A 12,342-nucleotide genomic window follows, 5' to 3' on the forward strand; every position below is an offset into this window, starting at 1 on the left:
TCCCGTGCCTCGGTTTCCTCACTGTGAAGGGAAGAAAGCCCCTACTGGAACCAAACCCCAAATCTGGCTCACTTGACCTTGACCTTCTGGCACCTTCCCCTCGGTCTCTCATCCGTTGAACAGGGACGCTGCTCTTCTCACGTGCCGGTGTTGCTCTGCGCACTGAACCAGCCACAGCCTCTGTCGCTGGAGCAAAGAGCCAGGGGAAAGAGGCTCTGAGGCCCCCAGCATCCCAGGTGGGTCAGGTGCCCCCGTGTGCCTCCTCTTTCCTTCCTCATTGCGTCTCACTCTCGCACACCACATGGCGAGCTGCGGAGGGGCTGGGGGACAGCTTCATGTCTGAATCCCCAGCTGGTTGGCAAACAGCTAGTGTGGAATGGGCCTGATGAGCTGAGTCTGAATGGGACTTTCCCCGCTGGCCCCTGCAGGCTGGTGGCTTCCAAGGCAGGGGATGGCCTGGAGCTCAGACATGCAGCTCCCCTAGATTGGTTTATTTTATTTTTTATTTTTTGGCCACACTGCGTGGCATGTGGGATCTTAGTTCCCGAACCAGGATCGAACCAGGGCCCCCTGCCTTGGAAGCACGGAGTCTTAACCACTGGACTGCCAGGGAAGTCGAGCCCTTCTAGATCTGGACAGGCCTGCATGGAGGGGCCCTCCGTGCTCTCCATCTCCTATGAGCTTTCTTGAGGCTGGCTCCTTCCCTCAGGCTCCGCTCAGCCAGAACACACTGGAAGGTTTACCTGGAATGCCTGGCGTGGCAGCTTGGCCTTTATCCCGGGAAGGGCTGTTGGCAGGGAAAGGTGTGGTCAAGTTTGTATTTTGAGGGGGCCCTGGCCGCAGGGTGGAAGACAGCTGGGTCGGAGCTGGCAGGTGCTGGAGGGGCCCCAGGCAGGACAGCAGGAAGGACTCTGGCCGGGGAGAGGCCCACGCACAGGAATACTTAGGATGGTCAGTCGGACTCAAGGATGAAGCCCAGGTCTCCAGCTCAGGTAAGCAGTGATGCCATTGGTTTTAGGAAGAACCCTGAGGGTTGATGCTGAGCTTGGCCTTGCGTGTTACGAATTTGTGGCCCACCCTGGGAGCCAAAATGACTGTGGATGGTTGGGAATAGGACCCCTAAGGAGGGAGGGGTGGAGAGCACAACCGATTCTTGGGAGGAAAGGACTTGAGTCCTGGCTGGGGCAGAGGGACAGGCAGGCCCTGTGACACTCCACGCCCCCATTCCTTGGAGGTAGGAGTGCCAGGCAGAGGCCACTGGTCACAAGCTAAGGATGAAAGCCAGCCCCGTGGGTTGCCCCTTGCCCTACACCCCTGGAGAGGAACAAGGCACCCAGTGTTCCACGGCTCACGTGGGTCTAAGGCTCTGTCTCTGTCGAGTGAGACCCCACCAGCCAGGGTGTGGAGCCTACCCTTGACAGGCGGCTGGGGTGATGCCGGCAGAGGAAAGGGCGCCCCCTAAATCCCCCCGATTCTCCACACTGTGCAGAGCTGCCTAATCCGGGCTGCAGGTGGCCTCTCAGACTCAAGGACAGAGCTGCAGGCTGGCCTGGAGCTCAGATCAGTGAGGTTGACACTTCCTCAGCCAGTCAGCGCCAGCACCTGTGACCACACAGCAGATGGGCGCAGGTGTACGACGGGTCCGCTAGGGCAGGGAGAAACACAGGTGCATAGGCTGGTTGGAGCCTAGCTGTCAGAACACACAGCATAGCTGTTGGGGAGGGAAAGGGATCTGCTGGGCCCTCTGGACCAACCAGTGAGAAAAGATGGGCTGGGGAAACCCGGGATGCAGCCAGAAAATGGGTGAGGACCGTTCCCATCCTTCCTCCCTACTCTGTATATTTCTCCACCCTTGGCTCTTAAGTTATTTCAAATGGTTTGGGAGTTCACTATCGTTGTCTCTTATTATGCGCCATTTGAAATCCTTTTTGGAGGAGGCAGAATTTAAATAAGAGGAAGTGGACACGCAGGCCTGGCTCAGGAGACTCTGTGATGGGGAAACTGGAGTCTCCAGGTAGAATGGTCTCCTCCTCAGGGTTCAGAGTAGTTGAGAAAGCAAGAGTCAACTCCCCACCTGGAATCGCTCCAGGCAGCATGCCCCTGGGGGCCATGACAGACAGACTGTCTCCCCGGTGCCCAGGTGGAGCAGCTGAGTCCACAACACTCCACTCCGGGTCACACAGCTGCTGGCTGCAGACCTGGCCTGGGAACGCAGCCTCACGTGCTGCCCGCCAGCTCTCTTGCTCCCTTGGGCCGGTAAGCAGAGAAGCTAGAAAGCCAGGTGCAGCCGCGGCGGCTGTAAAACAAAATCGTTAAGGAAAGAGCTGGACCCTGGAACTGGTTTAACCCCGACTCTGGCCCTCAGTGGGTGACTTAGGTCTCCTCTGTGCCTCAGTGGCCCCGCCTTTAAAATGAGGATCAGAGCCCTGATCTCCTGGGGTGGGGCTGAGGGCTGAATGAGTTTCGTGCATGAAGCACAAGGACAGCGTGTGACACAGGACAAGCACAGTGTGGGCTCTGAGGGCTGTTGGGGACATGAGGCCTGGCCCCGGGGCAATCGTGCTGCTGAGGAGAGGGCCCTGGGCTCGCTCGGGCCTGGCGCTCCCCTGGGTTCCGGGGTGACCTGGAGCGAGGTGCTAGTAATGACTGTCCCACGGCACCAGCTTATTGGGTTTCCACTCGGCCAGGGCACACCATGAGCTGTGCAGGGTCACCGAGAGCCTGGTCTGGGCAGGTCCCGCCGACCTGGCCATGTTGTGTAGCTCAGGTGTGGTTTACATGCTGCATTCGGCTCTCGTGCCCAAACCAGGCTCCGCGCATCCGCCACCTCAGTCCTGAAAAAGGAGGATTAGAGGAAGGGGCTCCATCTCCATGTGGTGCCAGAGACCCTCAAAGGCTGGGGTTCCTCCCGCCCAGGTTGGGGCAGGTTTGGGCCTAAGAGCGAAGCCCAGGAGAGCGGCACAGACACAGCAGATGGCCAGGGCCTCGCGTTACTTTCAACGTTTACAAGAACACACCCCGTCACATGCATCTCGAAAAGGCTCCCCGGCCGCCATGGGGGGGCAGGACGCAGCCCACACAAACGGGGAGACAGGGTCTGAGCGGAAAGGGTCATTGCTTTAATTCAGGTTGGGACCCACCCCGGGGCCGCCCACCCCACCCCAAGGCAGAATCACTGTCTGCTCGTGATCATTACAAAAATAAATATGAAAAAAGCAGCAACTCTTTAGTGATCGTGGAATTAATCAGACAGCGATTAAATGTGTTTAAGCAACTGGCATGTCTCCTAAATTGCACCAAAAGAATCTGGAAGCACTTGGTTTGGCCTCAGAGGCAACATGGAAGGAGGGGAAGGGCCCAGCCCCAGGCCCGGCCGCGCGCCCTCTCACATCTCCGTGTCGGCGTACATGCCGTTGATGAGATAATCCACCTGCGTGTAGCCCTTCTTCCTGTAGCTCTCGTAGGCCTGCAGGGCAAACAGAACCAGGACTGTGATGAAGAGGGCGACCCCCAGCAAGAGCACCGCCAGGAGGAAACTTCTGTTCACTGGCGACTGGGCCAGGGGCTCGCTGGAGACCACCAGGTACCGGCCTTGGCTGCTGAGCTGGCACGCGTCTGTGGCTGGCACCTTGGAGTCCCCTGAGCTCCCAGGGGTCGGCCCCACGGAAGCAGTACCGGGCGCGGCTTCAGGCTCGCCCTGCTCCGGCGTCTGAGTGATGCCCGGCCCCGTGGCCCCCGGTGTGGATGTGACGGGGCTGGGCCGTGTCGGGGGGGCCGGGCTGGCATGAGGGGCAGGTGCTGGCGCTGTGCTGGCAGCCGGCTGGGGGGCCTTGGCCGTGGTCCCCACTGTCACGGACGCGGAAGCCGAGGTGGGGGAGCCGGGTTCTGGGGTTGTGCTGAGGAGGGTGGGCGCAGGCCTACTTGCCGCGTCAGCCGCAGTCAGGGGTGTCGGCGCCTGGACCGTGGGGCCCCGTGTGGACGCGTTAAGTGCTTGGGGACTCAGGGGCACCGTGGGGCTGGCTATGGCGTGGCCGGGGGTGTGCCCGGGATGACCGTGCGAGCCCAAGGGGCCGCTTACACTTGCCAGGGCTGCAGCAGCTGTGGGAGCACCCGTGGCCGGCGTGGGTGTCGTGCGCGTCGCTGGCCCAGACAATGTGCCGCTGCCAGGGGCCCGTGTGTGGAGTGAGGACGGGGTCCGCCAGGCAGATGCCGGGACGGGCGGCGTGGACACCCCGGAGGTGGCTCTGTTAGGGGTCCCTTTTGCCGTCGCTGACGCGCCTGCCTCTGTCCTGTGCGTTGTCCCTGCTGTGACCGCAGGAGAGGTGGGGTCGCCTCCCCAAGTCCCTCTGGTCAACGTGGCGGGAGAAGGTGTCACCGAGGTCATTCTTTCAGACGTTTCATTCAAGACTCTTGCAATGGCTTCCACGGATGAGTTTTGTTCTGAATTCTCCAGCGTCTTGTTGAGGACTGAGTACCGTTAGAGTCAGAAAAGAGAGGAAAAGATACGATCACCTTCAACCCTGTGCAGGTGGATTATTCAGAGACTGTCTTAATTTCCGGCCCATGGGGCTGGCCGGGGCGGATGTGTGGTGCCTTGCTTCTTAGCCCGGCAAACACGTTTCCCTCTCATCCCCTCCCTGCACACATCTGGCCCGCAGCCCATCACAGAGGCGCTCGGCACTTTGAGTTAAAATCTCCTTTGTGCTCTCTGAACCCCAAGCCCATGGAAGGCTTTAGAGCTTCATTTTTTGATCCAATTCCCAAAATATCATAATCTCGCATTACAGGTGTGATTCGCCATTAAAAAAACCTATCCAACACACACCCAGGTTTACACAGCAGATAAACCGTTGCCCAGATATTCACATCATGCAAGAATTCTTGGCTTTATGATAAGATTCAAAGCAGGATTCCTGGAGATGAATAGTGCCTGGCACAGAGGAGAAGCGCAACTAAATATGTGATGTATGGATTGACAAACTCCCCAATAAAGACGAGGTTTATGGAAGGAAAGAAATTTTGCAAGGCCAAATAAGTAACCCTCTCAAGGCTCAGAGGCCGGGTCCCATGTTGGCCCAACAAGCCTTCGCAGCCCAGCACCTGGGAGCTCCGGGGCCCCTGCAGGCCCGTCCAGCAGTCACACGGCTTTCTCACTTACCTGGATGCTGGATTGTCAGGTGGCTTTCAGATAAGGACCAGGAGGAAACCCAAATGAGCACGAGGGCTGTCCACATCTTGCAGGTGAGCTGGGAGCAAGGCTGGGCGGTGCCCGAGGCTCCCAGCCTGCCGTTCCTCAGGCTGTTAACAGTTCCCTGATGCTTGGCTGAGGAATCTAAGGTCAAGAAGGAAGGCATTTGGTCAGTAACACACGGGGCACAGGCCTGGCAACGCACCGGCCGTGGAGGGCTCCGACAGGTCCCAGGGTGCAAACCCAGCCAAATGCTTCCCCTGGGGCCTGGCATTCAGGAAGAGCATAACATGTCTCAGCCATGTGTTCAGGGATCTGCCCAGTGCCTGCTCTGACGGGTTTATAGCACTTCTTAACCCAATCTCACTATGTGTCTTACTATCCCACTCAGAGTTCAGAGTATGAAAGAGCAGCAAGAGAGGGGCCAAGACTTCCAATCATCAAGATCATCCAAGTCTTCTTCCTCAACCTCTCTTGTGGCCTGCAGGACCCAAAGCAGGCCCAGAGCACTTCTCTGCACCCGTGACAGCTGACCACATGGAGAGAGTCCACTTAGCCAGGCGGTCGTCGCCCATTACCCATCCACCCATCACCCACCCATCCATCCATGCACCCACATCACCCATCACCCATCCATTCATTCATTCATCCATCCATTACCCATCACCTATCCTCCCATCACCCATCCATCCATCCACCCATCACCCACCCATCCATCCATCCACCCATCCACCGCCCATCACCCATCCACCCATCACCCACCCATCCATCCACCCATCCACCACCCATCACCCATCCACTGCCCATCACCCATCCACCCATCACTCATCCATTCATCCATCCACCCATCACCCACCCATCCATCCACCCATCACCCACCCATCACCCACCCATCCATCCATCCACCCATCACCCACCCATCCATCCATCCATCCACCCATCACCCACCCATCCATCCATCCATCCATCCACCCATCACCCACCCATCCATCCATCCATTCATCCACCCATCCACCGCCCATCACCCATCCACCGCCCATCACCCATCCACCCATCCATTCATCCATCCACCCATCACCCACCCATCCATCCATTCATCCATCCACCCATCACCCACCCATCCATCCATCCATTCATCCACCCATCCACCGCCCATCACCCATCCACCCATCCATTCACCCATCCACCGCCCATCACCCATCCCTTCGTCCAGTACTCCCCGAGTGCCTGCTCATGTGCCAGGCGGTGCACTCAGCACAGAAAGATGAAAGCCACACAGCTCCCTCCTCCAGGGAGCCTGCCTCCAATGGGAGACACAGAAAAGAGGTCAGTGCAGGCTGGTGCCAGCGTAGAGGGACTGAGTGTCGGGAAACAGGGAGGAGATGGCACCTGGGAGGCTGCAAAGGGTAAGGTGGAGGCTGGTCCTCTGTGCAGAGGCCCCAGAGGTGGGTGGGAGAGGACAGGGTGCTGCAGGGCCCTAGGATGCACGGAATTCAGCTGGTGGGGAGTGGGGGCGGGGGCCAGGGAAGGTTACCTGGCTAGTAACACCTGGGCCACGTTCTGAAAGACGGTTGGGATCCACCTGGTGGGAAAGGGGTGGGGGGGCAAGTGGGAGGAGCAGCAGGTGACGACAGCAGGGCCAGAGGCCCGGGGACAGTGCAGTGAGACCTGGGCTTAAACGAGAGAGAGAGAGGCCACCACGGGGCAGTCTGGATTTTGGTGTGGGGGGAGGCGAGCCCGTGCAGGCCCGAGGCAGGGGTGTGACAAGCGAGGTGTTCCGGCAAGGGGCAGCTGGGGTGGCGATGCAGGCGATAGGGGGCAAGGCCTGAGGAGGCTGAGAGACTCAGTAAGGGGGTTCCACAGCAGGGGACAGAGGGTGGGCTGAGTGGACCTGGTCGCAGAAGCCCTGGTCGCCGAGGGTTACGGTGCAACTGCAGAAACTTACAGAGACGCCACCGCAGCTGAGCCTCACCAGGATGCGGACTGCGGGCAGCCAGGACCGGCCTCCCGAGCGCACAGTGGGGGTCTCCCCACGCTCACCCCAGGTCTCCCCCACGTGCTGGCAGGCTCAGGTCCCTCACCACACGGGAACCGAGGGGGCAGGTGGCCGCAAGTGCCCCATCACTTCATGCCCTGCCGATCCTGGGTGCGCCCTGATCCTGTTCTCAGCCCCACCCAACTGCCGGAGTCCCACGTGGCCGCCTGCGAGGCCCAGGTCCCCTTGGACAACAGCCCAGTCACGTGCAACGAGGGCTAGTCCCGAGACTCAAACTCGACGTGGGCACAGGGCAAGCAGAGCACAGACTGCTGGGAGTCTGAGGGCAGGCGACTCCTGGGGGTGCCTCCACAATCAGTGTCGCCTGAAGATGCCCCAGGCCCTCGGCCTTTCCCCTGGCTCTCGTGGCGAAGCTCCTGAGTTCCACAGAACGTCTTGGAAGGGAGCCTTCAGGTCACTCCGAACGAAACGTCCCGACGGACTCCTCGCCCTGGCACGGATGCTAAGTGCTGCTCTCCACGGCCCTGCGGCCCGGCTGCCCTCCCGCGGAGCAGGGCAGGCTCACTGGCTTCCCAGCAGCCCCAAGGGTCACCTTCAAGCGTCCCCATCCTGGGCCTGCTCCATCTGCCGGGCCACAGCTGCCAGAAAGATCTTTGTAACCCACAACGCTGACCCTGCCTCCAATGCTTAAACCCCCTGCTCTCCCAGGATAACTCCTAAGCTCCTTAACGTGGCGAGGCGGCCTTCAAAGTCTGACCCCCCGGCCTCCCCGCTGTGCGCCCACCCTCGCCGGACACGTGAAATACCTGCAGCTCCTGGCCCAGCCCGGCCCCCTCGAGGAGCACTTCCAGCCCTGCCGGCAGCCACGCGAAAGCAGTCCCCGTGCGGCACAAAGGGGCATCTAGAGGTGGCTTTCTTTCTCCTGTGAGCAGCGGGGACTCTTGCAAAGTGGCCCCACGACTGGAAAAACCCCTTCCAGCACAAACTCTGCTGGAAAGCTGGGCACCCCCCTCCGCCGCGCTTCTAATCCCTTCCTGAGAGTCACTAACTTTAGTTTAGCTTCGTGGTGCACTCTCCCGCCAAAACTGTCCCTAAGAGCTCCTGGTGTCTTACAGGTTTAAAAAGGTTCCCCAGCCCTACAAACCACAGATTTGCATCTGTTTTCTCGAGAGCAAAAGGCATTCTTTGTTCTGACTGAAACAAGAGGGGGTGGGGTGGGGAGAGAAGAAACAGACCAATGTCATGAGGGGGAAGGACTGAACCAGGGAGGTTTCAGGCACAAAGAGCTCCCACTGCACCACCCCCCCATTAGCTGAAGTAAATGCAGCTGGGCTCTCCGTAAATAAGTGTATTTAAACGACTCTCTCTTTGGCCAGTCACGTCCACTGAATGCATTAAAAATGCCACCACCACGGAGCCCAACATGCTCCCCAAGTCTGAGCCCTGGATCTGACAGGGGCTTCCTGAATGCACCCCAGGCCTTCCACTGCCACCTCACAACAAATCTCCGGAGCAGAGTCAGGAAGCTTTTTCCTATAGAGAGCTAGATAGCAGCTATTTTAGATTTTTGTGGGCCATATGGTCTGTCTTAGCTACTCAAGTCTGCAAAAGCAGTCATGGACCATAGGTATGTGATGGGTGTGGCTGGGTCCCGATAAAACTTTATTTACAAAAACAGGCAGCGGGCGGACGTGGCCCACAGGCAGCAGTTTGCCACCCCCGCCTCTGGCACTTCAGAGCTGACGCTCCAGCTGAGGCAGGAGGAACTGATTCAAGGGCCCGAATGGGTTTCCGCCTTCCCGTCCAGCTCCTCACCCTGGAACAGACACAGGCCGTCCCATTTCTGGTCCAGGGACAGACTCTAGTCGGTCTCCTCCCAGGGCCCCTCCTGCTACGAGGCGCCCCCTCCGCACCCCGCAACAGTGAGATGCAGCACCCCTGCCCGTGCAGCGAGGGGCTCCCACAGTATCGTGGTCTCACGACACGAGGCCCAGAGACAACCTCACAGGAACAGAAGACGGCCCAGAGGACCACACGGTTCCCATACCTGCCTGGGGACCCCCCACCAGGGCCACCCCAGAAGGCAGAAGCTCCGACGGGGAAATGCCACAGACCGGGCCTCCCGCTCACTGGACGGCTCGGCCCTCTGAGGTTCGCTGTTTTTCCTTTGCCCACCCGGTCCCTGCAAAGCCCCCTCAGGGCCCTTTCCGGGCTCACTGCCCTGTCACTGAGCAGGCGGCCCTGCCCGCAGGGCTTTGGACACTCACAAGAGGCAGCTGCTCAGGGCGCGTGCCCAGGCTGGGCCATCTTCCTCGGGGGGCTGAGGGCTTGACACTGTGCGCTTGTCGGGCGACGTTTGGCTCTGCAGGAGGCGAGGACGGCTTTGAAGGGCACTCCCAGGCCATGGCACGCTTTGTGGCACACGTGGGATCCAGGCAGATGCTCCACTCTGGTAGAAGATGCATCTACGGTTTGAAAAAGAATAAACGCTCCTTAGGAAAAGCACGGGGGAAAAATCCAGTGAGGAGGGGAGGCATTTTTCTAGTGTAAACTCAGGAGGAGATGAAAGAAACTCAGCGCCTCCTAGAGTGGCAGATACGCGTAGGTGGTGATGCCTGAGGACCACCACGGGCCTGCTCTCTATCACACACACGCATATGTGCATAGGTACACACGCGTATGCATGCAGTCACACGCGCACACAGCTACACACGCACTCGTATCCATGTGCACATGGCAACACCTGCGTGCACACTGCCATGTGTGTACATGTGCAATCATACACATGCGTGTGTGCAATCACACACAGTTACATACATGAGGTGAGCGTGCGCATGGAGCATCTCTCTAAAGCTATCTCAGGAAACTCCACTGGTCTCTCAGGAGACCTCTGCTGGATGCCATCACTGCCTCTTCCCTCAGCCAGTGGGGCCAGTGATCACTCCCACAGAGACAGGAATTGGCCGCTGTGCGGAGTCAAGAACAGGCCCTCGTGCCGTGACTTCATCCCTCTGGTATGGTCCTGACTCCACTTTCCAACAGCGTATTCTAAATGTCAAGATTCCCACGTGGGGACCTGTGCTAATCTAAGTTGACTCACAATGGACAAAGCATTAACAAGACTTAGAATCACAGTCTCCCCTGCAAAGGCTTTAGTGAGCCTTAAATGAGGGTCTGGCCAGTTATGCTCATTATCTGGTGCAGGGTGGCTGGGCAGATCAAGGTCGCAGAAGGAGACCCCTGTGCAGGAAGGGAATAAGCAAGAAGGACTAAGTGTTGAGTAGGAGAGCAGGGCAGGTGGAAGGACAGGAGGTTAGGCTGGTGCTGGGAGTTCCCGTTTCCAGGGGTCAGCCCCTCACAAGTTCCGCAGGGAAGGGGCAGCACCCCACGAGCCAGGCAACCCGATATTAGAAAGGCACCCTCAGAATGTGGCTCTGGGTGCCAACTTCATGATCCTTCTCTGGTCCTTGACTTTGTGCTACCTCTCAACACCTCCCATCTCCAATTTCTTATGTTCCCAACCCTGGCTTGACTTTTAACTTTTATGAAACCGTTTGTTATACACAGGGTGCTGCGTGCAAGTTACCTGAAATCAGACTCCAAATTGCTTAATTCCTTTTTCTGGATTACAATTCTCCAAATTGCTTAATTCCTTTTTCCTGGGCCCACCACAGGTGTTACCCGCCACATTCCATCACACTAGTAAGTTATTTATCAGAGGCAATGTGGTCCCAGTCCCTACTCCAAGCTGGAGAAACTATACATACCAAGGAATAGGGATTGCGGAAACAAATACAGGGCAAACCACAGATACCTGCCCTGACACGTCACCTGGCGAACTTTGGTATCAGAACCCAAGGAACACAGGCTTGTGGTTTTATGTATATAGACATTGCCCTGTGGTCCAAAGGAAGTGTCTGTGTGGCAGATGGGAACCCGGAGCACTGGAGAGCGTCTTAATTACATCGCTTCCTTCCAGGTTTTTGGAATTTTTGGTATCAGGCTAAATGCTGATCAAGAGTCTAGTTTTTGCTAGCAGTCTGGGTAGATTTGACATTCCTTTGTCCATTAGGCAAGTCTGGCGTATAAGCAGAACATCTGTATTGAAATTTTAGAGATGCTTCCTCCAGGGAGAAAAAAAAAACCCATTATTAAAGGCAGATTTCTAAGTAGATATTTATGTCTTATGGCAAACCATGTGGATGTGGATTCCTCATACTAGCCTAACAGCTAATTGCACACACTAACTAGCCACCCAGACTCACCTGGAGGAGGCGGGCAGGTAAATGTAAATGCACAACCCCCTCCCAGGTAGAGCGGGCTTGGGGGAGGCCTGGGTCGCCTAAAGGGCCAACTCTTTCTTTGAGGGTAACACCTCCTGGGGCCCAGCCTTGGCCGGGCAGGGCCCTTTAGCTCCCCACCCATCCGGGAGTGTCCCAGCTTCCCCCTCCTCCGCTCCCAAACTGGAGCGACCCGGGTCTCTTCTCTGGTTTGGGATCCCCTTAAGCCCTCCTCCTGTCTCCCGCCTCTTGGGCTCCCATCCATGCTCCTTCCGAGTCTGGGCCCCCAACTGATTCCTTCCGTTCTTTCCTCTCCTCCTATTCCTCACCTCCAATCGTCACCAGCCTGCATTCTGTGTCCCCATTCATCTTTTCTCTTGTCCCCCTCCTCTGCCTCTCGTGCCCCCATGCACCCCTCCTCCTGTCCCCACCTCCCTCTCTCAGCCCCAAGTCGGCTCAGGCAGCCCTGACAACAGCTCCGCGGACAGCAGAGAGGGCCCCTTACCCGGGCGTGGCAGGCCTGCGGCGGCCCGGAGGCCCTCGGGCGGCGGGGAAGCGCCCGCGGTCCGGCGTGCGGACGTGTCCGGCACCGGAGCAGCGGGACCACAAGCCACGACTGCTCAGGGCAGCCGCCCCAGCTCTGGCCCCGCCCGGCCGCGCCCGCCCCGGAGGTGACGTCACGGGAGGGCGGGTCCGGGGGGCGGGGCAGCGTCGGCCGGAGCCGGGAGCCGCCCAGCGGCTCCTGGCGCTGCAGGAGGCGAGCCAGAAGCGAGGGGCGTGGCTGTACGCAGGGTCCCGCCCACCGCGGAGCGGCTCCACCTTCGTCTGGAGAGCGGCTGGAAGCGGCTATTTCGGGCTGGTCTCTGCCGGAAGTGGTG

The 12,342-nt window shown here is 58.7% G+C and overlaps 1 protein-coding gene across 1 annotated transcript; it reads right to left on the reverse strand.

The window, feature by feature from the left end:
* Positions 1-3,114: 3,114 nt before the first annotated feature.
* C8H11orf24 (chromosome 8 C11orf24 homolog) lies at positions 3,115-12,109 on the reverse strand. Its single transcript, XM_059929844.1, has 4 exons — positions 11,970-12,109; positions 9,452-9,649; positions 5,159-5,332; positions 3,115-4,467 (listed from the first exon to the last, which is right to left on the reverse strand). The coding sequence occupies exons 3-4, from the start codon at positions 5,232-5,234 to the stop codon at positions 3,386-3,388; spliced, it is 1,158 nt and encodes a 385-aa protein (XP_059785827.1). The 5' UTR covers positions 5,235-5,332; positions 9,452-9,649; positions 11,970-12,109; the 3' UTR covers positions 3,115-3,385.
* Between the last annotated feature and the right edge of the window lie 233 nt (positions 12,110-12,342).

The sequence above is a fragment of the Balaenoptera ricei genome, chromosome 8 (genome assembly GCF_028023285.1).
Source record: "Balaenoptera ricei isolate mBalRic1 chromosome 8, mBalRic1.hap2, whole genome shotgun sequence".
NCBI classification, from domain to species: domain Eukaryota; kingdom Metazoa; phylum Chordata; class Mammalia; order Artiodactyla; family Balaenopteridae; genus Balaenoptera; species Balaenoptera ricei.

What these genes read in the sequence shown, in the direction of transcription:
- C8H11orf24 (XM_059929844.1), bottom strand. Translation starts at nt 5,234, where the DNA reads ATGTGGACAGCCCTCGTGCTCATTTGGGTTTCCTCCTGGTCCTTATCT. An exon ending in CCTGACAATCCAGCATCCAG is followed by an intron (nt 4,468 to 5,158) that starts GTAAGTGAGAAA and finishes AACGGTACTCAG; the next exon opens with TCCTCAACAAGACGCTGGAG.